General features: G+C 41.5%; 1 protein-coding gene across 1 annotated transcript; it reads right to left on the bottom strand.

Moving 5' to 3' along the window:
• Nucleotides 1-1457: 1457 nt before the first annotated feature.
• LOC308169900 (serine/threonine-protein kinase Nek3-like) lies at nt 1458-10402 on the bottom strand (the record flags this gene model as incomplete). Its single annotated transcript, XM_080544633.1, has 12 exons — nt 1458-1521; nt 1994-2108; nt 2556-2699; nt 2973-3131; nt 3783-3882; nt 4188-4388; nt 4934-4988; nt 5661-5747; nt 5869-5936; nt 6243-6326; nt 6465-6562; nt 10312-10402. 12 exons carry the CDS (start codon nt 10400-10402, stop codon nt 1458-1460), a joined length of 1266 nt encoding a protein of 421 aa, XP_080400759.1.
• Between the last annotated feature and the right edge of the window lie 13694 nt (nt 10403-24096).

Below are 24096 nucleotides of genomic sequence, written 5' to 3'. Positions count from 1 at the left end.
AAGGAACGGAGGGAGGGAGGGAGAAAGGAGGAGGGTGTTGACAGTGGCTCTGTCCCTCGGGGGTGAGGCCCCCTGCTGATTCCAACTTAGCCCTGGGGGCAACAACAACTGAACAACACTCACAACACTGGCATGAACACACACACACACACACACACACACAAATCCACAAATCCACATTTAAACCCTAAACAATGTCTAATTCTCTATGTACATGTTTCAACTTTTAGCAGTGAATTAATAGTTGATAGTATTTTGCTGGAATAAATACAACACACAGCCAGCCGAGCCTAGAGCAAATGATTAGGCTCCTACATTTCCTTTACCGGGCCTTCAAACCTAAACCAACCAATCACGCTATCAGTTACTAACAGGCTATAGCCGATCATAGCCTCTCTCTGTCCGTCAACATAGCTTCTGCATTGTATGACTGTTTTTCTACATGGTCAGTCACACACACACGTGCACGCGCACATGCACACACACACACACACACGCACGCACGCACACACACACAGCATGCTCTCTGCCTCACACACAAACACACAGTATAGTCATAGTCAATTTATTTAAACACGCACCAAACTACACCAGTTTAGGGCGCCCTGTGTGCGGACTCTAACAGAGAGAAAACATGATGGAATATGGTAAGACAGAAGGGTAAGGACAACAAAATAAACAAACAAGATAAACATGGAGGACGTCTAACATTCATAACCGCACACATTTAAAGACAGACATTCATACTATAACACATCAGGAACATCTCAGTAGACTAGTTCCTATGTTTGTAATGACAGCTTCAAGGTGCTTTCTGTATGAAGTAACTAATTGCCCACAGTATTCAGGTGTGATTTTGGCCCATTCCTCTACACAGATTGTTTTTAAATCTTGAAGATTGCGAGGGGCCCTCTTGTGAATCTGGATCTTCAGATACTTCCACAAATGTTCAATTGGGTCAGGTGATTGACAGGGCCATTCCAACAAGTTGATTTTCTTTCTCTGAAACCAATTGCGAGTTTCCTTTGCTGTCTGCTTTGGATCGTTGTCCTGCTGGAAGGCCCACCCACGTCTCATCCTCAGCATCCTGGTGGATGGCAGCAGGTTCATCTTAAGAATCTCTCTGTACATGGCTCCATTCATTGTTCCTTCTTCCTGCTTTTTCTTAGTGTGTTCAATACTTTTTTCCTGTTTCATTCCACTTTATTCCACATAACTTTGTTTACATATGGTCTTTAATGTTTTGATTTTTTTGTCTGGATTGTTTGAGTTAATACCAAATGCAGGTGCAAATTTCACTTAAATAAATAAATTTACTGGACTAAATATTAATGTGTTCAATACTTATTTCCCCCACTGTATGAAACTCATATCCAGGATATCAATATGAAAACAGAATGATTGTAAACAGTGACATTCTGAAAATAACAATTGTGTCAGTGCTCAACAAATGAGCATTAGTGTAAAGACATGTGTTCAAGTTCATCCATCCAATCACATGGAGATTCTTCCTCAAAATCTCTGTGGATAGAGAAGGTGGGCAATTTAACAAGTAAAATAAAGGTAGGCCTACATTATTACCTGCTGTGGAACAATATCATATGTGACACGTTCTAATGCGTTGGTCCTCATGTCGGGATCTGATTATAATAATCAGACTTTTCTTTCCAAAAATGTGAATACATTCCTGTGTTGTTAAAAATCAATGACACATCGCTACTCAACTAACACAGATTGTTTTGTGAGCCTGCTAACAATGTAAAGTAGTGTTCTAGTTAACTAGGTAGCAGTGGGGATTACTCACCCAATCCATTGCCTTGCAGTATTTTGGCTTGACTAGAGAGTTTGTGTTTTGATTCTCAACAACGTTTAGTCGTGTTTCCAAAAGAAAAGTCTGATTGGTTTGCCGATATGCGGACCAAAAGACTAGAATGTGTCACACATAGAGGGTTAACTCCTGGCCAAGCTTGTCGAAGCTTTCAGGTGGACTCACGTGTCGTCGTCATCAGAGCGTGGCTCCAGTCTGTCCTCGTCTAAAGCGACCTCCTCCAGGCCGTCAGTGTCATCCTGTCCTCCCTGAGAGAGGGGACCCGCCTGGGACTCTTCACCTGTGGCAGGGAGAGGACAAAGCTGTCAGAATAATGAAAATACCACCGCTCATCCGTGATCAGACTTAGCTGAGGTGCTGGAACTGAAGAGTATCAATAGAGTGCAAAAAAACAGCATCCGCACACTCAAAACTGCAAAAAACTTTGTTTATTGTGCGAGCTTTCGGTCATATTATTATTATTATTATCATAGACCTTCTTCAGGCTGATATGTCGCTCATGTCGGCATATGTAGCTCATCATGCCCAAGGCTGAGTTAAGGTGAGTTAAGGTAAGTTCATAACACTTCTTAGAGCTTTCACTTCAAGCCAAAATTATGTAATAAATACGGCATACCTGACCTAACCAGGAAACGTGTTCTACTTGTTATCATTAATGTTCTATCGAGTAACAGGTTTTCTTTACAATTCTAAAACAAATATTGATGACAACAACATTTTGACTGACCTTCTCTGTGTATCGAGTAGGTTTGGAAAGCGGTGCTGAGTTGGGCTTTCTCCAGCAGTCTCAGGAGGCGTTCTGGCGGATGCTTGTCCCATTGTCTCCTCTCTCTTCCTCTCTCCTTTGGTAGAACTTCAGAGTCCATGCCCGCTAAAGAAACAGCATCGGGACTATTGTGAGTCATTTAACACTAGAACAGCCGTGCCTTTTTTTTTACCTACTATAGCATAAAAATGTAAGGATACTGGGTGGTAGAATGTTCATATGTAGGAAAAGTCATGAAAGGAGGGTCCTGAAATTTGATCAAATGCAAAAACTTTTTTATTACTCACTTGATCAAATGACCCCACCCATGGCTGTTCTAGTGTTAAGTGGTTGTTTTCGAGGCTGTACAGGTCAGTGTTCAGGTGCTTCAGACTGTACCTGTGCAGGAGTCTGCTTGGCCCAGGGATGCCATGCTGTTAGAGGAGAGGAGCTCAGCGTTGCCCAACACCCGCAGCACCGTCCCTGGGGGGCCTGCAGCCCACTGCTTACGAGGACCACACCTCCTGCTCTCACTACGGGCCTCAGAGGCCTCCGTTGCTACGGGCAACGGGACGGATTATACTTGCACTGACTTTGGTATGTGACAAGAACAGAATACATGAGAAATGATAAATGATGTCATCAGTGTTGGGAATGTGTTTCTGAGTTACACATCAAACACTGATATACTTTAGGATACTGTGTGCAAACTGATCAACACCTCAGGGCCATCCTCAGTAAACATGTTTCTCCAATGACAGACTTGTAGCCAGTTAAACTTCGCCTCAGAGGCAGGTCAGGTAACTGGTTACCAGGGCAACCAACTTCTTATGGGACATGGGTAACATAGAACCTACACGATTGGCTGAGGGACCATAAGGACCGACAGACTGATCGGAGCCCTTGTCATTGATGTTATGATTTGTGATAGACAGGTGATGACTGCTGCCTATAAGGAGGAATGCTTGTAGCCATATTTCGTTCGTATCCTCAACCTTTGAGATACGCACCCAGCGCTGTGTGAATACACTTCTCTCAACTGTCCATCTGAGCAAGACCTTTTGATTATCCTGAGTATCCATCTCGACCCCATCAACGCACATCATTACAATCAGTGTCCTACTGAAAGGTCATTCACCCAATGACGCCGATTTAATCCTGTTTTAAGTATTACATCAGAACATGTCGCCTTTCTCTCTCGCTCCCTACCTCTAAAAGTAGATGCTGTCATTAGGCTCTTCTGCCCTAAGAGTGCAACAACCTTCTCTCCTTCCTCTCTCCTCCATCTGTTTCTTTTCCCCTCCTCCTCCTCCACCTTCAGCATCTGAATGTGGTGGATTACAAATATAACACCAGTTACACAATCCTCTGAACCAACACCAGCTTGTCAAAGATCATACCCCACATAGAGTCCCTGCAGCTGTGGTGTTGCAAAACATGTGTAGTGCTTAGTGTCTAAATACTGCATTTGACAGAATGTCATGACAAATGTCAGATTGATTGACGATAGATCATAGAAACCTGTTGGTCCTTCACCAGGCATACATGAGATGCACGGCAGTCACAGTGTGATCAGGTCTATTCCATAAACCACAGGGTGTTCCTACTCCCTACCTCGGAGGGTAGATGTCTGTGCAGGAGTCTGTATATACGATGGGAGGTGAGGATGGTGTTGAGGGAGGGCCGGTCCTTGGGGTTGGTCTTGAACATGTGTTTGACCAGGTAGTGCAGCTCATAGGGCAGGTGGTTGGGCAAGGGAGGGTAGGCGCCCCGACACACCTTCAGGATCAAGGTCTTCCAGCTGAGCGCCTGGAACTGAGACATGAGACAGCCGAGCTCAAAGAGAATCCCTGGAAAAACGCAAACTCCACTGCAACAGCTGGGACACATAAATACACGTCAGATAATTAATCTCAGCTGAAGATACTGGCCCTTCCCTCATTTTTGCTACAATAGCTCACAGTATATATTACAGTGGAGAGGAAAAAGTCAGCGAATGTATTCTATACAATGTTTTAACACGATCGTTTTACCCTGTGAGTAAAACCTGTTTTATATCTTTGCATACGATCAAATTTCAGGACCCTCCTTTCATGACTTTTCCTAGACACCACCCAGTATCCTTACTTTTTCAAAATAACATCTGGATAAGCTATAAAGCTATTTTGCAGTTTTTCTGTGTAGGAGGCAGGCTAATTTACAATACGGCCAACCAGTGGTGTGTAAATAGCAGCTTACCATTGTAAAGACTATGGTCATTTGACCCCCGAGGTGGCTCTTACAGTAGGTAAAAAAAGGCACGGCTGTTCTAGTATTAAGGACAATTATGACAAAACGTCCTTAGAACATAGTGAAAGTACCGGGTGGTGCAAGGTGCAGAGCTCATAGAGGACACATCCGAGAGACCAGACATCACTGCAACACACAAGTTATTCATTCAGACCAGCCGTTAGTCTTACAGGAGAAGAAACACCACCATCTCCACATCCAAAACCACACGCCTCAGTCAGAACATTCAATTCTCAATAGGCTCGGTGCACGATCCACTACTTCCTGAAAGGCACCTTGCATGAACATATCCTGTCTCACTCTATTGGTTTAATTGATTAATCAGCTGTGCACTGTGTGTTCCAGCAGTTTACCGCACAGCTGATTAATCAATTAAACCAATAGAGTGAGACAGGATATGTTCATGCAAGGTGCCTTGCAGGAAGTAGTGGATCGTGCACCTAGCCTATTGTTTATATACTTCTCCGCCACATGTGCCACACTGCTCTCTTCACACACCAACCTAAGATGCCCGCTCTGACCTTTTATATCAACACACATATCACGGTAACTTCCTTTTTTATTGTCTGTATATCTGTTCATTATGTCAATCTTGTTTGTCTTCTATGTTACTATTTGTCTTTGTAATGCATTTTCACTAATACAAAAATCAATTAAAATGATTTAGTCTAGTAGTAGATCTAATTTAAATAGGTTTTAATTGATACATGTTTTATTAATTACAGCTCTGAATGACTGGATATAATTACTGATATATTCAATATTGGATGTCAATGGGGTACTTCAAGATGATCATACCTCTTATTGTTGTATGGTTTATTGTCCCATATCTCCGGAGAAATATAAAAAGGTGTTCCGACATATGTGTGAGCATAGGCTCTTGAGCTGCAACAGAAAATTAAAGGACAACATTTGAGTAATGATGAGCCAAAATCATAACATTATAGAAATACAAACATTTCCTCAGATATACTGTAGTTCAATTAATGGAGTCCCTCCCATGTACCTATTCAGAAGACATGCCGACCCAAAGTCCCCCAGCTTGACTGTCCCCTTGTCAGTCAGGAAAATGTTCTGAGGAAGGGAAATTATGAACAACAATGTAGATGGAAAATCTTCACCACCCTATGTGAATTTATAAAAAGATATATTTTTAAATATGTTGCCACATCTGTTCTACATATGTAACTAAGTGCTTTCCTTTTCATTTAACAGATTAAAAGAGAAACACTCAGTTAATACATGAGTATTCAATGCTTTACATACATACTTGGAATATACTGTTAACAAGAATAATGGACGCAACACAAGTCTTCAGATGTGGTAACAATCAACTGGTATGGTAATCCTAACATAGCCATTCAGGTGGTAGGGGGTTACCTTGGATTTCACATCCCTGTGTAAGACCAGTTTGTCATGAATGTGCTTCATACCAGCACATATCTGGGCAAACCATCTCAGGATCTAATAAAAAAAAACATCTAAATAAATCAGTTTCAGGAGGTTATGCATTCATATACAGACGAAACCATTAAACCTGCACCCAACACTTGGCTGATGTTCGAGTTAATTGCAAAAAGAGTCATTGATTAAAAGTCATACAACGTCCTCAGAGAACAGGGTGGTTTTCTGCTGGTGGATCTTCTGAAACAGGTCTCCTCCCCTGCAGAACTCCATGACAATGTACAGATTCCCATCAGCTACAAGGCAAAGAGACGAGATCCATATTACTGAACATCTTCCTCATTCTTCTTTTCTTCCTTCATCTGTATATACCTCTAAACTAAACTGATGTTTACAATACTACCTCTGCACATACTGTATATTACATAGTCACGTATCACTACCTCTTGTTCTATTTATATCATGCCCTTATATCACTATTTGCACTTCTGGTTGGATGCTAAACTGCATTTTGTTGTATTGTACAAAATTGTAGTCTGCGATGACAATAAAGTTGAATCTAATCTAATCTAATCTAATCTAATCTAATCTGCTTTAACAATCAGTTTCACATGAAGGACAATGAAATGGAGTCCTGGAAGATAAAACAACAAAAGAGATCAAATAACAATATATAAAACAACAATAGTAGCAGACATTTAGAAGGCGAGATTACCCACAGGTTATGCTGATTCGCTGTATTAAAGATGAATTAATGCTGCTTCTGTAAAACAATGCAGTGTGTTTCTCCTGAGCTTCCGTGTTATTGTATGACGTAATGACGTATGCATTACGTACACTGTCAACATGCACAACTGTTCAACCCTTGACCTCTAGGTGGCAGTAGAACTACACATTTCAACCTGAAATCCACACAGTAGTATGTCAGAATAACGCAGAGAAGATTCTCTTTAGTTAAATGGATCGATTGTTAATCGATAATGTATTGAACATTTTTCATCGGGTCATATCATTTTCCTGGAAATTATACAGCAGGGGCGTCGAAAACATATATATATATATAAAAAAATAATAATCTCTTACTACTATTGAGGAGGAATGTCCGCATTGACCAGGGTTAAGGCCTAGGTGTCTGAGCTTGGTGTCAAGCCTGGAGGGGACAATCAGGGGCGCCGCTTGAGATTCTGGGCCCCATGACAGAATATCATTTTGCCCCCCCCCCCCCCCCCCCCCCCACCTAAACCACCCATCAACCTCGAAAACCCAGTTGAAGTTGATGAACTATTGATGCACTGCAAGAAATCCAATGATGGACATCTTTTGTAAATCATTTACATTTACATTTAATGTAATTTAAAATTACAGTTAATACAGGAATCAACAATTCAGCAAAGAAATCTCAACATTCTTTAACTTATTAAATTAAGACTTGAGCAACACAAGGACAAAGGTAGGCCTATAATTAAATGAAGATTTGAGCCCAATTATAAAAGTATAAATCACACAAAAAGTAAAAAATATAATTTTAATGGGGTGGTATTGTGTCTAAATAAATGTAGATCTTTTAAAGATCAGTTGGCCATAATACTGTCAGGATTAGATCAATGAAGAATTACAGCAGAGATATTTACTGACTCAGCATTGCTTGTTTCACACAAAGACAAAAGTGTTTTATACAAGAGGGAGCAACACAGACATGGGGCCTCATTTATAGAACGTGCTTAGATCAAATGTTGATCTTACCCGTGTCGTACGTAGAAAACCACGTCAACGTAGTGATTTATACAATTTCAACGTGAGTAAAAAGAAGATTACATTTGTCTTCGCAGTTTAAGATACACACATTAATCCAAGTATATCCAGCTGCAGACATCAAATCTATCACCCGGAAACTTAATGGACCATATTTGGTTGGAGTGGTTGGAGCGCGTCATCATACTGCGCCTGCATATTTGCATAGACTACGTCATCGCCTTACTACGGTGGAAACGTCACAGACAGAATTTGTGTAATAGCTGTTTACCAAAACATCTTAGTTACAGTCATACACAAGTTACAGTCATATAATGCATATGAATTAATTAATGAATCTTTATTTCGAACATGATTAAAAAAATAAATAATAAATAACAAATAACTACCGTAATATGTAGAGTACAGTCCTATCAATTGTTCGAAAAGGAGTAGGAAGAAGCCTGTCCTACCCCTGTTTATATAAATCATTTGTTAATGTTACGTGGGAGTTCTTGAGTCTTTGCTTTATACATTAACTGTGCCAATTTAAATTTGAATAAGTCCATGAGCTTTAAGGCATTTGACATTAGGAACAAGTTATTAGTGTGATCACGATATCCGACCTTATGTACAATCCTCATAGCTTTTTTCTGTAGTGTAATCAATGGGTTTAAAGTGGCTCTTATATTCATTTCCCCATATCTCCACACAGTAACTCAAAAAGGGTAAGACAAGACAACAATATAGAGTATACAACATCCTCTGTTCCAGAATATGTTTTGCCCTGCACAATACTGCAATACTCCTTGATACTTTGGATCTAACGTATCTTATATGAGATTTTCAACAGAATTTACTGGGCTTAAAGTGCAGACTCTCAGTTTTAGGTTAAGGGTATTCACATCCAAATTGAAGGAAGGGTTTATGAATTATAGCTCTTTTATATATAATAACCAAAAGTAATTAGACGATTGACTCAAAAGCTGTTTCATGGGCCAGTGTGGGCTATTTATTCCTTCATTATTTCTTTATCAAATAAGCAGGTAAAAGGTCTGAGTTGATTTGTGGTGGCATACAGAGCCCAAATTATGGAAATTGTGTCACTGTCCAAATACTTCCAGACCTAACTGTATATAAATAAAAGAATGTCAATGACCCCAGGTGTGGGACTTTATTAGGTCAAACAGGTTTGAGGGGGCAGGCAAAGGACTTGGTGGAGTCAGGCAAGGGTCAGGCGATCATCGTTGTAATCCATGGAGCAGGGCAGGAACCGTGGTGCAAGGTGCTGAGCTGGAGGTGTCCATGGTGCTGAGTGCCCACTGATGAGCTAAATAAAACATTCTATTTCTGATGAGTCAACAGCACTAGGGCTCCTTCACAAAACCCTTACTGGAATCTTCATACACTCTGTGAATTAGTCTTTACTTTCTGATGAGTCAACAGCACTAACCCCATCCAGTGCGACATGTAGATAGCATATATTTAGAATATGTAAAATGCAAACACCAGAAATGCAAGAAAGTTTATGAGGTATACCAAATGGAATTAATAACAAGTGTTACAACCCTTCTGTCTAGAGTAAAATAAGGGCCTAACAGGGTAGAGTGCAGAATGTACAGGTGTGTTGCAACACAAATGCCAACTTGCGATAAAGTGCAAACAGCAATGATGTCTTGATTGAAGCGCATTGAGTCGCATCTTGTGAGATGCGCTATAGCTGCTTCTCACTGTTGAGACAAAATGTTATAAAGAAGTGATTAATGAATAATTTAAGAAACTCACATTCATCAGTGGTTGCAAACTGTCATGGAAATTGTATAAGCACTCTCCTCATGTTTCCAGCTTACCTCAAGTCATACTGTGGTCCACATGTATACATTTCCATGGCTTTCTCATTGGAAACACAGTTTACAGCTGCAATGGCGTGGACTGTTGCCTGTGTCATGAAGTGATTAAAGCCACACGTTTACCAGTTATAGTAAAATGTATATGATTTACACTAATGTCACCATTGGAGGGGCTACACAACCAAATTTGTTCTGGTTTCCTGCCGGGCGAGATTACAGGCCTGCCCTTACAATGGCAGCAAATGACCACATCTATAGCAACTTCAGTTTATTTCTGTCTGTTTTCTAAACACAAAGCCCTGCAACTGGAAACATCCAATGAGGCAAAGATTCAATATCCAGGCTTCTGACATCTTTATCCATGGTAACATCACTTTCCTAAATGGATACACACATAAGCATGACTATGTGTACAGCTGTGAATGGTGGATAGTATGTTTGTATGCAATAAACTTCATTCACACTAACCAATTCTTTAGGAGGAAAGCTGTAAGGCCTCTTGAAGTACGCGTGGTCCTCGTCAGTGTCCAGTGGCATCTGTACAGAGTCCACCATTATTGCCAGTATGTTTTATATGAAAGGGTTAACTACTTCAAAAAGAGATCCAGGCTGGATTCAGAATGACACAGTACCACTAAACATATTGCATGTGCCATAAAGTTGCATGGAGTATGTGTTTTAGGAGCAGTAGCCCATTCAGAAACAGGCACACGGTCATAGATACTTAGTGAGAGATGCACTGACCATGGTGTTGCTTGCATGCCTCCTTTTAAGACTTTGAATAGGTCCTGAATACAGGTGGGACACTGTCGTGAAGGGTCGCTCTGCCTTCCTCACTAAAGTGAGCAAACTTCCTTCCAAATCTGAAATTAACACACATTCTCTTCACCGGAAGGTTGAATTGTAGGGCCAGGTGTTACCCCAAAATCCTCTTGATAATAAATGTACAAATACAATTATTATTTTTGTAGCACTGCAGCATACCTTTCCAGCCCAAGGTTTTCCACCAGGACAATACACCACCACCTTCTCAGGAGAGACATGTCATCCTAAAGAAAGAGCAGTTACTCAATTTGCATTCAAAGTCTTATAGCATATTGATATAATGGGTTCTTGTTTTCATAATACTTACAATGCTGAAGTCAAAGGTAGCCTCCATGGCGAATTACCAGGCATACTGTAATGAGAAAAGACACAAAGACAAGATTACCATGTGACAGCTTATAACTCAGTGAGAAGGTAGTCACACACATCCAATGAAATGTACATGGCTGATAACTCCATAGGAAAGTGATATGAGAGGTCTGCACACATGAATGTTCCTTAATACCTTTTATTGCACAGCTTTTTATTTGCAAATGCACAAACAGAATGTTGGTCAGGTCTAAGTGGTGGTCAGTCATTGTTACATACATTTACACATTTTTTTATGGTTTTAAGGAACAATCAAGTGTGCCATATCACCTGGTGGCATTACCATAACTCACCATTATCATGAAGACACCACAGTCATTGCCACTGGTCTGCCTCGGAAGCCCCTGTACGAAGAAAAGTTACAGTTAGAGAATAGTAGGTCATTATGACTATAGCTATGATAGTAACATTCAAACAATACCTCCAAATCCAGACCAGTCTTCTCTGTCCAGGATCCCGCAACAATTTTCTCAGCAACACCCCTGGGCAACCAAGAATAAAACTAAGTCAAACAAAGAAGTACACACCTCCTACAGGAGAGAAAAAAGGAACAACATTCGTACCACTGCTACTTCAGAACCACTTCACACCATGCAAGTCGGTCGATCATGCTTATTTGCAAAAGTTCAATGAGGAGGATTTCTCTGTGTCTCTCTTTCCTTGTGTTGGAAATGTGTCTATTTAAGTCCACTCCAGCTTTCGGGAAGCCAATCCTTTCTGAATGTTGGACAAACAATCAGTACATAATGCATGCATTGCCACAATGCCTCCTGATTGAACACAAGTCTTTAGAAATGGCAGTAACATTAGACAGGTCAGGGGACCGTCAGGACACACATCATAGGCAGGTCAGGGGACCGCCAGGACAAACATCATAGGCAGGTCAGGGGACCGCCAGGACAAAGTTCATAGGCAGGTCAGTTGACCGCCAGGCAGGTCAGGGGAACGTGACTGCCAGAGCAAAAAATATTTGGGGCAACCTTAATAGTGTTCTGTAGGCTTCCGAGGTGAATCCCCTTGGAGTTTTGAAATACTGCGAATCTAGAAAGAAAATTTATTTCTGGTGTGGCCTCATTACCTACAGGGAATAACGCATTCTGGACAATAAGCAAAAAGGACACTGGGGGTAATACAATAGACACAAACTCACAAGCAAATGGCATATGAAGGTTAAAGCTGAGAAATGCTCAACTACATTGTATGTCTTTATAATCTACTACTGTGGATGTCATATGTTGCATATGTTATGCTCTGTATATATATATGGGTATAGTACACTTACACACAGGACAATGTGGCCTGGAACCCACAGTGGAAGGATAAGGGCATCCTTCTGATCAGCATGTTCCTGTTCAAAACCATGTACTGCATTTATCATTTTTATCCAACACTTAACTGGGGTGTGCATGATTATGAATTACATGATAATTTGATGAAGTCCTTTCTCATACATGTAGTGTTTTTTTTGGCTTAGTGTTAGGAAACCATTTAATTTACCTTGATGAAATCAAGTTAGGTATTAGGACCAACACAGCTAATGTGCTGATGTCCCATGAAGGGCATGCCAATTGTAATGCTGGATACAATGTTGTCTACATAGCTGTTTATCTTATTCAAATACCGGCTCAATCATTTGACTTACTGGGAAATGGCTCATGGGATCACAGTTGTGGGGCTGGACCCACGTTGCGGTTACATGAAGGTCAGCAATGAAAACCTCATTTCCCTGTAGAATTCAAGTGCATCTAAAATTAGTCAATGCTAGAAAATGGTACGTAAAACATATGGCTGAGTTCCAGCTATCTATTAAAATCACAACAAGGCATATAAGCCACAACATTACCTTTTCATCCAGGCACTTCAACAATCAACTATCCTTAGTATAAACATTTCTTGCATAAATGATTTGAAAAAAACATACCTTCATATTAGCCATTTGGTGAATCAGCCTGAGGCAAGCGTTTCCTGCTAAAATAACACAAATTCTGTCTGTGACCAAATATATATGGGCCTAACTGTAGAATCCATTGCTGGACAAATTTGGTTTCCACCGTCGTAAGGCGATGACGTTATCTATGCAAAGATGCAGGCGCGGTATGATGACGCGCTCCAACCACTCCAACCAAATATGGTCCATCAAGCTTCCGGGTGATAGGCGTGATGTCCGCAGCTGGACCCTTCTCAGTCTCGCGCCAAATCCGAGCCACTTCCCGAATCGGTCACGTGGTACAGCCGGCAGGTTACCATATACGTCATCAACACATGCCTCTTACCATATACGTCATCAACAAATGCCTCGATAAGCGCATCACATGTGCCTCGGTTACTCGACACGGAAGGACACATCACTAAACATCTGGGATGCGAGCTGCCGCTAAACCCAAAAGAACAAGAACAAGAAGAACCAGAACGGTTAGAATAGTTACATCTCTGTATTTGGTTTCCTTTACTGCGTATGAAAACATCTCAACAGTCAACAAGGAGAACGGGAGACTCTGAGTGTCGCAGGTCAGTAGTCCTTTGTCTCAGCTCGCTGCCTCACTGTCTAACATGTTACTACTGACCACTTCTGTCTGCAGAGATAGGCTATTCTGTCCACTATACAATGTTGTTATTTATATAGAACACTATAGAATGTTGTTATACACTATAGAATGTTGTTATATATATAACACTATATAATGTTGGCGGAACTTGTTATCAGTTTATGTCCGTGTCGCGTGGTCTGGACGAGCACACGGAGGTACTGATGGCGCTTCTCCACTATGGAAGGCCATCAACGCAAATAACGTCTAGAAATCCCGTGTCCACACGTAGCGCCATTGTAGTAGATTTTGGCACACATAAACTGTATAGTTTGCCTTTTGCTATAAGGACCCTCCTGACTATGGGGGCTAGGGGAGGGGAGGGTAGGGTTTACGACCCTTTGTTAAAGCCATGTGGTCATCTCAAAATGGCTTCTTGTGTTCTGAGCCCTACCCCCTGACCTATAACCTGAAGTGACATCATGTGACCTATAACCTGAAGTGACATCATGTGACCTATAACCTGAAATGACATCATGTGGATCATCCTAGTTTTCGCACCGTGGGCTTTTCTACAGTAAAGGTGATGGGATATTATTTCAAACTGTATTTACACATCATTGTTTACAAATAGGGGAGTGGAGCCAGGGGGTGAGGCTCTCTTCACCTCAGCCAGCCCCTCACCACCAGCAGCAGCTGCTCTTGTAACTGTTCCTTTGTTTAATAAATAGTCTGAGAACTCAGAGGTTCTACTCGTGATCTGTTCCTAACAAGGTAACAACACCATAAAGGAAATAAAGTCAACCTGGTTTGTCTTGATTCGCAAGGCGAACATGTCATCATTGTGTAACGTCCTGTCTGATAACATGTCATCAAATTGCTCCAGACTGCTTGTTATCCCGGATGACATTGTTTAGGACAGAATGCTTCAAAGCATAACAATCATATTATTATGACATCATATTGTTTGTTATATTTAAATATATGGGTTAGGGTTAGAGAGGTTTTAGGTTTTATTTCATTTCTAACATTTCCCCATGCCAGTTATCCGGTATGACATGTTGTGAGTAAAGAGTCTAATAGCTCTTGACCTTTGTAAGGCAGTGAGGGTATGTCCAGCATGTCAGTAACACTAGGCTATGCTACACCCTCAAAACATTTTCATATCATTTAATAAACAGAGATTAATAGATTCAATAAATGTTTTTTTATAAACATTTTCCTTATTTTCACTTCATAAAGGGGTTTGGACATCACGTCACGTCATGTCATTGGGCCAGTTGCTTTTGGTCCCTTGAAAAGGAGGGTGCCACGTATTAAAGAGCTGTAACATCTAAACCATTCCTCCAACTTGGACCTGGATACCCTCAAATTAAAGAGGGTGTTTGACAGTCTGCACTTTAAGGCCATATTCATTCTATAACTTGAATATGTTTTGGTAAACAACTAAAATAACAACAGTTCTGTCTAGGGATGCACCGAAAAGAAAATTCTTGGCCGAGGCCGAAGCCGAATTTAAGGAAACACTTGGCCGAATACCGAATACCGAATGTATATCGGCAGTTTTTAATTTTATCATTGCATAAACTAAATACATTTTGCTTTTTATTCATGCTTCTCAAAGAAAGAAATTGAGATTGAAAAAAAATAACTTTTATTGAACATTCCAGCAGACATCAGTCTATACCAACAAAGCACAATAAATAAAATAAAGATGGCTGCGAAAAAGATGAGTATCTAAGAATTCTCCCACACTCTCACTGTAAACACTCATAATGGGTGTAAAAGGTGTCCTTTGTTTATTTATATATCTATATATTTATATCACTGAATATCTTCAACAAATTGCACTTCGTGTTCACACTGTAGAGAAAAAATGCAGTGCTACAAAAATAATAATGAACGAATCTAACTCAATGAAATGTCCGTGTTCAGTTTATGAGAGATCCAGATCGGATCAGTATAGGTATTATCTTCGCCACTAGATGGCGCTGGAACTTCATCAAAACACGGCCACTATTCGGTGGTAAACATTCGGTGTTTTCACACATTCGGCCGAATACCGAATGTGCTTTATTTTGCGATATTCGGCCGAATACATTCGGTGGCCGAATACATTCGGTGGCCGAATGTTCGGTGCATCCCTAGTTCTGTCAAAGAGTCCAAATGGACCTAACTGTAGCTTGGCTACTGTTTTCCAATTCTGGAAAAAGAAATGTTCAATGTTTTGATAAAATTCGTCTCTGTTTTAATATTTTGATCATCTGTGTTGGTAGGATTCCCTGCACTGTGAACTGTCCATCTGGGCAGAGAGATGGATGCTTCTGCTTACTCAGTGTCAGAGAGCCAGAGGACACACCTTGGGTCCCCTGATGCAGAGGCAGAAGGACAGAACCACCGGAAGGACAATCTTATTAGGCTCCAGCCACCACCACCACCTCCCACCCACAGGGACCATCACTCTCCCAACATTAAAGAAGAGTACGACACACCGTGGGACAGGTTTCTACGGGACTTTATCAAAAACCAAAAGGCCAAAGATGAGATGCTCAGCAGATCTGCGTCAGGGTGTCACCTCTCTGAAGCAGCGAATGACATGGATAGTGACAGTAATGACATGGATAGTGACAGTAACGGCAGTTCAGAGGTCAAGACTGGAGGTCAGGAGGTCAAGATCGAAGAGTGCTATGGTAGGAATTCCTCTCAGCAAAGGCCAACCACAGGCCGCGCTAGAGCTGACCAATCACATCCTGAGTCAGGTGGTCACAAGAGCAGCTCAGTGATTGGATTACAGGAGCAGCAGAGAAGGACAGCGGCAGGGCAAACCTCTGAGCAAAGGAAACATAGTTGTGGTCATGAGGACATGCGCCAGTGCTACGTCCAGTGTGGGAAGAAACTAAACACGGCGGATATTGTGAAAATACAGCAGCGAATTAGAAGACCAGACCAACACCGTTGTGCTACAACTGATCAGTAAGTCACACATGCTGCTAAAGCTAACACATGCTGCTAACCCCTAACACATGCTGCTAACCCCTAACACATGCTGCTAACGCTAACACATGCTGCTAACGCTAACACATGCTGCTAACGCTAACACATGCTGCTAACGCTAACACATGCTGCTAACGCTAACACATGATGCTAACGCTAACACATGATGCTAACCCCTAACACATGATGCTAATGCTAACACATCATGCTAACGCTAACACATGCTGCTAACTCTAACACATGCTGCTAACGCTAACACATGCTGCTAACCCTAACACATGCTACTAACGCTAACACATGCTGCTAACGCTAACACATGCTGTGGATCCTGTCCACAAGTATCCTGTTCAATAATTCACCATAGGGTGCCAGGTGTACAGTATGCTAATGGTGGTCATTAGGGGTGGGCATCGACGATCGATAATTGATCGATAATTGATCGATAAGGATCTTGGTCGATCACAAAATAAAACATTTGATCGATCACAAAAAAAAAAAAAAAATTGTGACAATTGTGACAATTGTGACAATTGTGTACAATTGTGATCGACCTTAATGTTTTATTTTGTGATCGACCAAGATCCTTATCGATCAATTATCGATCGTCGATGCCCACCCCTAGTGGTCATTGAATTGATATGATGTCATACTGCAGGTGCATGACTATAATCATACTGCAGGTGCATATGTCCATTTGTAATTGTATTAGCTCAGTATTTACACATTTCAACAGCAGCTTAACAGTTATTAAAGGGCAGTTGGTAATTAAACAGTTGGTAGTTAAAGGGCAGTAGGTAATTAAACAGTTGGTAATTAAACAGTTGGTAGTAGGGATGTCCCGATCCGATATTGATATCGGATATCGCCGCGATATCGGTCCTGAATGCTGGATCGCAGATCGCACCAGAAAAAAAATAGGCTACGATCCGGCGTGTCACTCACGTGATGACGTAGTAGTCAGTGGTCACGAGCATGAGAGTTGACTACCTGTGTGTAATGAGTCTGACAATGTCATGATGCTAGCTGGTGAAATCATAAACCATTTGCTTAAGTAATTTTTCGGTTATTTACATAGTCTGAAACTACAGATGGTAAGTTTTCAAATGATGCGTCAGACATTGAAATCGGAAAGAATTTTGAATGTTGGTGCACCGAATGGGAATGCGACAGGAGAAAAGTGACTCTGACCAAACCACAACAACAAATGCTGCTAGCGGCTAACAGCTAGCGGCGGCTAACAGTGGTACATCGCTAGGAACGTCTAACTGCGTTTTTATATCATCACAACATACTGAGAGAACATGGACATGCTAAAAACACATACTCTAACTACATTCTGAATGCATCCGTTTGCGCGTCTGTTTTCAGTTTAGCGCTGCCTCTCTGGGAGCCCAGCCCCAGTTCATCAGCTCCCTCACCTCCACTCCCATCTTAACTAGATGAACACACAGTCCTTGCTTTTGAACACGTCCTAAAACGAGAGTATGTTTACAAGTCATTATCACTTACTGGTAGCCTCCGACAAACGAGAACAGTTAATCCAATCCACTGATTATAAGTATTTAGTGATGTTTAAACTGTTTTTTATTATATGGACTGGGTACAAAAAACGAAAACCAGATATTGTTGACACTCCTTCGATTCTGCGACTGGTTTCTGGTCTCACCAGCGGGCTACACTTTTAAAAAGGGTCCTATAATTGATTTGCCATTTGTAAGAGAAGATAAATAGAATACAAACCTGAAGGCACTAAAACTAGAAATCAGACAGTAACTTTTTTTTTTTTCCGACAATGCTGAATGCTGCTGTTTAAATTGTTTTAACCAGTTGGTCACTGAGTACTGCAGAGTACTGTTTTTGTTGCTTGAATAAAGGCTGGCAGTCTTTAATAGCCAACTGTTGTTGTGGACTATACTGGGGAAGTATTTGTTATTATTCAGGAGTAAAACAATAAATTAGGGATGCACGATATGCATTTTTTCCAACCGATACCGATACCGATATTTACCCGCTTCTCGTGGCCGATTATTGATACCGATATTATTATTATTATTATTTTATTTTTTCTTTCCTAGCCCCAGGGGAGCTCCCCCTCCCAAATTTCGTTGTTTGGTACCTGTACTATATCAATGACAATAAAGACCATTCAGATATAATTTCACAGTTGATAATAACCTGTAGTTCATGCACACCTGAAGGTAAGAAAGGCTATGTAGTGAGCAAAGATTGATGATTTAATATTCCATAGTGATCTCACCAAATCTAACTTACATCACTATTGTTAACACAACAAAGAGAACACTTCTGAGTCTTCAAATGTTCATTTATTATTTCTTCTAACAAACTAAATCTGTTATAGACAGTGCACAATGTGTTTTTTAGCCAAGATCTGGCCTCCTTTTATGAAAACAAAAAAGGCTCACCTAAGTAATTAGATGCGTTGTGCGACCTCATCATTGTCCGAGTCTCTCCTAGGGTCATAGCTGTAACATACTGTGTGTTTTTGTGATCAATTTTGTATTTTGATTTTATAAGGACAATGACAAAACAATTACCAAAATACACATCATTTTATACCTGCATACATTCCCTTCCCCCTACCCACCCTCCCACACCAAGGTCTTACTCCGCCCAAAAACCGTCAAGAAGGATTTAAACCAGCTCAACATAAATGCCACCAAATAAAATAAATAAACTTAATAGGATAAACATAAAACATTAAATACTATAATATTCAAATATCAATACCCACCCCATTACAAACCATAAGTTATGCATATCACCTCTGCATACATTCTATAAAGGAAGTCCATAAACTAATATTCTTTGCTTGAGCATACTGTGTGTTGTCTCACTACACCACACTAACACACTGATGTGATTCGCTTTCTGTATCCGTCGTGTCCCAACGGAGTTGCCGTAGGTCGCGGCCAGCAGCCAGAAATAAACTACATGTCTACAGTAAAGTCGTGTCCGTGTCTGTCAAGAACATTACAATAGCGAGCAGCGGTAAAGCTGTCAATTCCCTTGTCATCCAGTACCGGGAAACCGATGTCAGGGCTATGTGGCACTAAGTCCGCCCAGCATGGTGTCGGTAAACCTGGAGACATGTCCGCGTTAGACTGTGATGGCAGCGGATCTTCTCCCGACAGGCTAGCCATGCGACTTAGCCGTCAGCGGAGAAGTTTCTTGGGGAACACTGCACAGTGGATACACTCATCGGTAGAGATAACAGCGGCCTGGGCGTGGATTAATCCCAGACACGCTGCGCACTTAGAGTGGGTGTCCCAGCTAGCCATTTACGTCTCGGCTGTGCTAGGTCCGCTAGCCTCAACGTTAGCCATTGCTGGCTAGGGGTTGTAGGCTAGCTGCTAGCAGGCCTCGCTACTTCACCCGTTAGCTTGTCAGCTATCAAGGAAAAACAGAGGCGCCAGGGGAGGGATATTACTATCTACCCGCTACAAGATGTGTCATTGTGTTGTAACTCGTAGACCTTTGCCCTCCTCTCCGAACTTTTGTCGAACATGTGTTGCAAATTGCAAACGCAATATCTGCCTCAGAAACTGTGAAGAATGTCCACACCGGGGAAGGCATGTTTCGCTCGCGTCTCGTCAAAACAAACTGCGTGCCTGAGTGCGGAAACCGGAAGCAGAGCGCGGAAACCAGAAACCGGAAGCAGAAATATTTCCGGCTTCATATTATCGGTTAAATATCGGCAACATTTTATAATAAATACCGATACCGATAAACATTAATTCCCCAATATCGGGCCGATAAATATCGGTGCAGATAATATCGTGCATCCCTACAATAAATACTAATATCGGATCGGTATCGGTATCGCAGATACCTGAAGCCCAGGTATCGATATCGGTAGTGAAAAAATGGGATCGGGACATCCCTAGTTGGTAGTTAAAGGGCAGTTGGTAATTAAAGGGCAGTTGGTAATTAAACAGTAGGTAATTAAACAGTTGGTAATTAAAGGGCAGTTGGTAATTAAACAGTAGGTAATTAAACAGTTGGTAGTTAAACAGTTGATAATTAAAGGGCAGTTGGTAATTAAACAGTTGGTAATTAAACAGTTGGTAGTTAAAGAGCAGTTGGTAATTAAACAGTTGGTAATTAAACAGTAGGTAGTTAAAGGGCAGTTGGTAATTTAAAAATTGGTAATTAAACAGTTGGTAGTTAAAGGGCAGAACTATAAGCACGTCTAACAGATGAATGTCATGTATTATAAGGCAGCAAGCTGTCTTGGAAGGGAGCTGCCAGTCAAGCGTGCAAAGGCCACGCCCACACAGCCTCAGAACTGTCTGACCAGGAAGTAGAGCCTAACTAGAAGATTATTTTCATAGTTTATTATGTGTTAACATTTTTCCTGGACACAAAATACATTTGGAACCATTTAATGTCCAGACCCTTTAATTACAGCAAATGCCATCAGTAATATTATTATTGCATTTGCAGGACGTGTCCTGTCAGTCTAGATGGGAGTTCAGTGAACTGTTTGTCTGTCATGTCTAATCGACCTGCGTTGTTTCTGCCTCCAGTGTTTCCAGCCGCAGGTCCTCTTCAGCTCATGTAACCATGGTAACCATGTATGAACCAGAATGCACCGAGTCCCCCAGATCTGGCTGTGGTTCTCCAGCCCTGAAAAGCCCACAGTGGGGTCCAGAGATGGTGGCAGTGAAGCTGGAGGAAGAGGATGGAGAGGAGAATGGTGTGATGGTGAAAGAAGAGGATGGAGGAGACCAAAGGAGGGAGGAGGGAGTGATGGTGAATCAAGAGGACAGAGGAAGAGTGGAGATGAAAGACAGTGAGATGGATGGTAAGTCTTTGTTATTGGTGAGGGTCATTGCACTGTTGTAAAACCAATGCTGCCAGTGCAGTGTGAGTCAGTCAGTACCTGCATCGTCTGACAGTGCTGCTCTCTCCCGCTGTGTGGGGTTGATATATCAGGGCTAGTTCCCCAATCTAACCCAGTCCTGGACTACAGGACAGCCACATGTAAACAAGTGACTTACTACATTTGTCTAAAGTAAGTGAATCAGTTTAAAATTGGGGAATAAAACAATACAAACAGACGAGAGAAATATGATAGAAAATGAATTTTAGGAATAGCAACTGCCCTCTACTGCCCTCTACTGCCCTCTACTGCCCTCTACTGCCCTCTACTGCCCTCTACTGCCCTCTACTGCCCTCTACTGCCCTCTACTGCCCTCTACTGCCCTCTACTGCTCTCTACTGCTCTCTACTGCTCTCTACTGCTCTCTACTGCCCTCTACTGCCCTCTACTGTCCTCTACTGCTCTCTACTGCTCTCTACTGACCTGGGTTTCCGTTAACCGGCAATTACCGGTCTTTGTCCGGTAAAATTTGGTGAAGTCCGACAAATTGAAAAGTCGTCGGACATATTGTCCGGTGAAAATAATTCCCTTTGAATACAATTCGCTAAAGCTGGCTGGGTGCGTTCGTAAACACGCTCTGGAAATCCGATCAGCACTCGCGGAACGCCTCTCGTCCAATCGAACGACTCGGTCGCTCTGTGACATCGAAGCCAGCGTGCGCTCCGGCGCTCTCAGAGCGTGTTTACGAACGCACCCCTAGAAGTTTCCAGACAGCTAGCTGAAGCTGCTACACACACCAGAGCCATGGCGACCGAACGGCAAGTTAAACAACATACTATAAAAGTGACATTGTTTTACTCTTTACTCATACGTATGTTGTCATTCGGCGGTGCTAATAGTCGCTTTCTTTTTAAATTTATTTAATATATTTTATTTTAGCAGTTTCCCCGAAAGTTAAGTGTTTGTTTTTATATCACTATTTGCACTTCTGGTTAGATGCTAAACTGCATTTTGTTGTCTGGTACTTGTACTCTGCAATGACAATAAAGTTGAATCTCACCTAATCTAATCTAATCTAATCTAAAATAATCTAAGATAATCCCATCACTATTACTCCCTATTTTCATCAGTGTTTCAATCCTTGAATCTGTGATGGAAATCAAGCAAAGCCACTTCAAGTCTCCCCACCACTGACAGCGCTGGGTGTGCCTTTCCTTACACTCTCGGTTATTCCCTGTGGATTTAAAAAACGGTGTTTTGGTTTCTATAATGTGGTCTATTCTCAGTGTTGACGAGCAGCTCAGGGGGCTTTGAGATGGCTAACAGCTAATTAAAGGAGTAATTCCACTCAAAAGGGTAGAAGTAAGCTGACTGTCTGTCTGTCTGTCTGTCTGTCTCTCTGTCAGTGTGCTGGACTACCTATGACTTCCATGGTACCTGGGAACGCGTTGTCGGAGAGAAACGCCCTCTGTACAAAGGACCTACTGACCAAAATCCCTGTTCCCCGTAGCCTACATGCTTGCACTGTTACTGTTCAATAAAATGTTATACATCTAGACATTGTGGTATTTCTTTATATACGTATCCCAGACTGCCTATCAATTGTTTCTCAATAAACAGTTATGTTCTTCCCATTGTCATACTCCCGAGCTAAACGAAATGCCTTCCCAACCAGCGAGACTTATAGAAATGACGTTGTTTTATTGATTTAAAAAAAAAAAAAGGGTAAAACTGTAAAGAGAAAATAAAAAACTCACATTAATCCCAAACAATTTAACAAACTTCAGTTAACGTAATGTGGAGTCCGTTCATTGATCGATGCTGTCTGTTCAGTTCCCAGTGAGGCGCCCGTTCAGCGCTGGACCCGTTCAGCGCTGGATTTGACGCATGGCATAGCGCGCATGCGTCAAATCATGTTATATTATTATATATTATATAGCTCGCATCTAATCGTATCGGATGAGAAATAGACATTAAATGGCATATATAGGCCGCTACACAACAGTAATCACCGCGACAAACAGCTATATTAGATTTGGAGAAAAAAAATATATGATTTTGAAAAAAAAAATATTTATTATATTTTAATATGATGACCGGAATATATCACGTTTGTCCGGTAAATCGAATTCTTCCCGGACACGATGTCCGACGGCAAATTTTTCTAACGGAAACCCTGCTACTGACCTCTACTGCCCTCTACTGCCCTCTACTGCCCTCTACTGCACTCTACTGTCACACAATTATTCAGAGCTTTGAACGAGATTATTAACACCCGAACAGCCATGGGTGGGGTCATTAACACTAGAACAGCCATAGGTGGGGTCATTAACACCAGAACAGCCATGGGTTGGGTCATTTACACTAGAACAGCCATGGGCGGGGTCATTAACACTAGAACAGCCATGGGTGGGGTCATTAACACTAGAACAGCCATGGGTGGGGTCATTAACACTAGGAAAGCCGTGAGGTGTTAAACAGCACCAGTGAGTACAAAAAAAATTCTACCATTGCACTCGATCAAATTTCAGGACCCTCCTTTCATGACTTTTCCTAGATATGTGCGTTCTACCACCCAGCATCTTTACATTTTCAAAATCGAGTTAGTATAAAGCGATTTTGCAGTATTTCTGTGTGTGCCTGTGTATTTGCCTTGGGATTCGGCTGCCAACTTTTTCTCCAAGGCTGCAATT

Source organism: Nansenia antarctica (genome assembly GCF_963989245.1).
Source record: "Nansenia antarctica genome assembly, chromosome: 14".
In the NCBI taxonomy this organism is placed as follows: domain Eukaryota; kingdom Metazoa; phylum Chordata; class Actinopteri; order Argentiniformes; family Microstomatidae; genus Nansenia; species Nansenia antarctica.
Note: the sequence above shows the minus strand (reverse complement) of the source record. Positions and strands in the feature narration are given on the sequence as shown.